Genomic DNA, 5,240 nt, shown 5'->3' with positions numbered 1-5,240 from the left:
TATATATATATATATATATATGTATATGTAATGTCTATATGTGTTACAAAATTCTGTTGAACTTGGATTAAGTTTTGTTTAGTGGCTTTTAGACTGTTGCTATTGTGACTGCTATTTTGCTCAGATAACATAAAAATAAAACATGGCAGGTCTAAAGTATTTTGAGCCCCACATGAACACTACCTGTTTGAGAATGGTGAGGAGGCAGTGAAGAGGATTTGGTTATAAGTTATGTATTCTTCTTTTTCATTCAGATGGAATGGTTCCAATACAAACAACAAAAAGTTTGAAGGAAATGGAAAGGCAGGAACCGATCGTAACAATGTTGTGATGTTGGCAGAAAGCAATTTTTCAGAGATGTCAATAAATGTACCTTATAAACCTTTGTTATTTGGTCATTATGGCACCAACTATCCAACCAAAATTACAAATTCTTCATTTTTGGGGCTTTCTGAAGATGACATTACCAAACTGGCCCATCTTGGTATGTTCACATTTTTCTCTATGGAACTATTTTGAGTGATGAATGATAAAACATTTGATGGGGATCAATGTGCCATAACCCGACATAGAGTGTCTGTATAAGAATATGGTTGTTGTTAATGTTGAAGCAAGAGCTGACTGCATCAATTAAACCACCTTGCTCTCTTGTCTTTCAGAGTTAGTTTGTGTGTAGAGCAGACTGTTATGTGTCTGGTGAACAGTCATAATCAGATGTCTGATGTGTATATTCATTCTTAATTGATTCCAGTGGCTTTGAGCATGAATGTACTAATTACTGTTGTATTTTGTCATTGAAAAGCAATTTCTCCTTGCAGACTAATGTGTGTTCATAACACACCCAATTCATTAGGGCAGGGATCACCAAACTATGGCTCACAGGCTGGATCTCACCTGCAAGTTAAGTTCATCCGGCCCGCCACTGCACTATACCATTTTGTGTAAGTACCTGCAATGAGAGTTCATTTGCCTCTGCTATGGCATCAATGTTTGGAAGAACTTATGGTCTGTGAGCAAATATTTTCCAAAATGAAGGATGTGAAGTCAGCCCATCGAATGAGGTTGACTGGCAAGGATCACGCTCGAATGTTGTTTTTCATGTGCCACCGGCACATGTGCTGGTAGGGCGATGCTGGCAGTGATCACGCTTGAACGGTGCTTTTCACATGTAACCAGCATGGGAGCCAATCTGTGGCCCTGGCAACGATCATGCTTGGATGTGCTTTTAATGTTCCCCTAACACGAGCGCCAGTACTGTCACTGGCGACGTCAGCAATTTTGATTTGTTTTCACTTGCCTCAATAGGTCTTCGCAAGCAAAGTTCATTGTCCACTGAATGAGGGGTACTCATAAGTGGGCCGGTTACACCCCACATTCGGATGTGCTTTTAACGTTCCACTGGCATGAGTGCCAATCAGGCGGTACTGTCAAAAGGCCACGTCAGCAATTTTAATTTTGATTTCACTTGTCTCAATAGGTCATCACAAGCAAAGTTTATTGTCCAATGAATGAGGGGGTATTCATAAATGGGCTGGTTACACCCACTCCATAGGTCATGGGCTGTGGTCTCACTTGGCTTGTCGGGTCAAGTACTGAATATATTAACCATTTTTCTAACTAATATATTTTACAGGTAACAAAAATGGAAATGATCCTCTTTTAAACAAGGCTGGTACCTACTTTGATCTTGGTCCTCGCAAGATAACCAAGCAAGGAAAATACCACTACATGTGTACAAGGAATAACGACTTTTCTAACCGGGATCAGAAAGGGAAAATTGTTGTCAGTGATTTCCCTGTTGTTTACAAAATGGTTGGTTTGCAAGGTGGTACAATTGCAATTAAAAGGTAATATGATATGGAGTGTTGTTGTTGTTGGTGTTGACCACTGCTGATGTTGTTGGTGTTGACCACTGCTACCTTTGTTGATGTTACTGTTCTTGGAGTTGCTAATGTTGTTGTTGCTGTTGCTGCTGCTGCCAAAGCATATCTGACCATGGGGAAAAAAATACTCTGCTTGGAAACAAAAATGCAAGCACGAAAAATTGGAGATTAAAATGAGGATAATGATATTTATGTATATCATCATCATTATCACCACCACCACCACCACCACATCATCATCATTTAAAGTCCACACACACACACACACACACAGCAACAATATAATTCAATGTTGCGCAATGTGGGGAAAATACTACCAGCGTTTTCCAAATGACCTTAAGATTAGATTCAGAATTCATCCAAGGCTGGGGCCAGATACTATACATCCCTTAATCAATTTAGGCTGACAACACATAAATACATTGCTACACAATTACTTTTCCTCAACAGGCCCTATTGCTTTTAACATTATCCCCCCAAAAAACGAAGATAAAAATGATCCTATCAGCTTCAAATGAAACCTGGACAAATTTCTTCAACTGGCTCATAAAAAGCACCATTTGAGCGTGGTTGATGCCAGTGAGGGCAGACTGGTCCAGTGCTGGTGGCACGTAAAATGCACCATTCGAGTATGATCGATGCCAGTGCCGGCTGACTGGTTCTGTACTGGTGGCACGTAAAAAGCACCATGCAAGTGTGGTCGATGCCAATACTGCCTGACTGGCCCTTGTGTAGGTGGCACATAAAAAGCATTCTTGGAGTGGTTGGCATTAGGAAGGGCTCCAGCTGTAGAAACTTTGCCAGATCAGATTGAGCCTGGTGCAGCTTTCTGGCTCACCAGTCCTCAGTCAAACCGTCCAAACCATGTCAACATGTAAGGCAGATGTCAAATGACAATGATGATGATGAAGAATATGCTTGCATATGTATGCCTATGGTTAAACATAGGTAATATACCGGTAGAGTAATGGATGCTTTTATCCCTTAGACAGTTATTTTAACCTCTAATTCAGCTAACCTTATATATATTCATTTCTTGTTTTTGCAGTAAAGCAGCATTGTATATTCCTCCTAACACTTTGGGTGAACTACTGAGCTTACAGATGACAAGTTGGCGAACTGATGAAGGAAATTATTGGCTGAAAGAAAAAGGGAAGAAACTTCCGGTAAGACCCCTCTTCCAAATACTTTATTTTTAGGAAATGCCTTTAGGTTTTGGCCCGTGTGAAAGATTGTGCCAAAGGTAATTTTAGACTATGAGTAGTATAATCTTGAAGAGACTTTTAGGAATGGTCATGGGGGGAATATGATGATCATAGTGCCTCTAGATAAGCACTGACTTGAGGTGAAACAGCAACGACATAGAAGGACTTATGCAATGTAGTTGTAGACATAATATGTCTGAGTAAAAGACATGAGATAACCATAGCCGAAGCACTTTTGATCATAAGTTTGCTGGTTTAAAGCTTACCTGGGGCTAAACAGCAGCACAAAGACGGATACATTAGATAATGTAGTCCTAGGTATACCATGTCTGAATAAAAGACAAGATGGTTGCAGCTGGAAGCTGTTTGATCATAAGGCTGTTGGTTCAAGGCTGAGCTTGAAATAAATGGCAACTACAAGGAGGGTATCATTAAGTAATGTATTTATAGGACAGTTCTATATTTAAGAGATGAGGAATTATGTACATTATTTACATTATTTACATTTGATGGATATTTGTCCTCAAATTGTTTGTTGTTAACACAACATTTCGGCTAATGTACTCTCCAGCCTTTAACAGATGGCATGGGGAAATTTTGAACCTGGGTATATGGTGTAGTGGTTAAGAGCGTGGCCTACTAACCCCAAGATTCTGAGTTCGATTCCAAGCAGTAACCTGAGTAATAATAACAATAATAGTAACAATAATAATAATAACATCGCAAAATACCTTAGAAATGAGAACCCAGGTTCAAAATTTCCTCAAGACACCTGATGAAGGCTGGAGGGTATATCAGCCGAAACGTTGTGTTAACAACAAACAAGATGAGGACAAATATCCGTCAAATGTAAATAATGTATTTATAGATAGATTATAAATAAAAGGCAGGATGGTCACTGATGGAAAACCCTTGATCTCAGGTTTGCTGGTTTAAGGCTGATTTGAGACAGAAGAATAATAAGGACGGACACATTAGATCATGTCTTTTCAGATATGCTAAGAATAAAATCATGATGGTCATATCTGGAACATCTTTGTTCTGCTGGTTTGAGGTGACCTGATATTAAACAACACCACACTAGATCCTCCGACTCCTTCTTGATTTTCTGTGGCTTGAGAAGCTGCATCAAGTTAAGTAAATTCATAGCCATCTAAGAAGCATACAGGTATGTTCTTTATGGCCATACACCTCCTATAAATAATCTTTCCTCTGTCAGAAATCCCCCGAAACCCATCGTTTCAACACCACTCATGATCACTACCTGCAGCATGCCCCATCCACTCACCCTCATATTCCCATCCGCAAGCTCTCCATGCCTGTACACATCTACGATGCCCTCTACCAGGCACTCCAATTTATCTCACCATCTCTTACTAGAGTCACCTCTTCCCCATCTGTAAACATCTCAATTCACACCTCTATAAAACCTCTGCTCCGCCCCCCCTCCCATACACTTGTGGGTACTTTCTGATTCATCTGCAACACCATTCATTTCTCTCTCTCTGTCACTCTCTGCCTCTCTATCTTTCTCCCTCACACTATCTCTAGTTTCATTATTGTCTTTTTCTCCTGGGATAATGAAGTACCCTCTCTTTAGTAAGACACCTGTCGCTCTCCCCCTATTATATTCTAGCCTAGTGCTAGAACATAATACTCCATGGTAAGGAGACACGAGCCCTGAATACTGAAGAGGGTGGGGCCGGTATGCATGGGCGACTGCTGGCCTTCCACAAACAGCCTTGCCCGGACATGTGCCTCGGAGGGTAACTTTCTAGGTGCAATCCCCTGGTCAGTCATGACCGAAGGGGGTCTCAGCTCTCAGTGCTTCCCAAGCTGTGGTGCGTGGACCCTTGATGGTCCAATAAGGTAGTACAGGGAGTCTTTTTTTTTTCTTTTATTTGTTTCAGTCATTTGACTGCGGCCATGCTGGAGCACCATCTTTAGTCGAGCAAATCGACCCTAGGACTTATTCTTTGTAAGCCTAGTACTTAGTCTATCGGTCTCTCTTGCTGAACCGCTAAGTGACGGGGATGTAAACACACCAGCATCGGTCGTCAAGCGATGTTGAAGAGACAAATACAGACACACAAACATATACATACATACATATATATATATATATATATATATATATATATATATATATATA

General features: G+C 40.5%; 1 protein-coding gene across 1 annotated transcript in view; it reads left to right on the top strand.

Annotated features, from left to right (window-relative positions):
- LOC106877668 (protein DD3-3) overlaps positions 1–5,240 on the top strand; it is a 116,267-nt gene that overhangs the window by 105,393 nt on the left and 5,634 nt on the right. The window contains exons 11-13 of the mRNA XM_014926617.2: positions 255–484; positions 1,634–1,847; positions 2,932–3,049. Coding sequence (XP_014782103.1) covers positions 255–484; positions 1,634–1,847; positions 2,932–3,049 — 562 coding nt within the window. The remainder of the gene's footprint in view (positions 1–254; positions 485–1,633; positions 1,848–2,931; positions 3,050–5,240) is intronic.

Source organism: Octopus bimaculoides, chromosome 1 (assembly GCF_001194135.2).
Source record: "Octopus bimaculoides isolate UCB-OBI-ISO-001 chromosome 1, ASM119413v2, whole genome shotgun sequence".
Classification (NCBI taxonomy): domain Eukaryota; kingdom Metazoa; phylum Mollusca; class Cephalopoda; order Octopoda; family Octopodidae; genus Octopus; species Octopus bimaculoides.
Note: the sequence above shows the minus strand (reverse complement) of the source record. Positions and strands in the feature narration are given on the sequence as shown.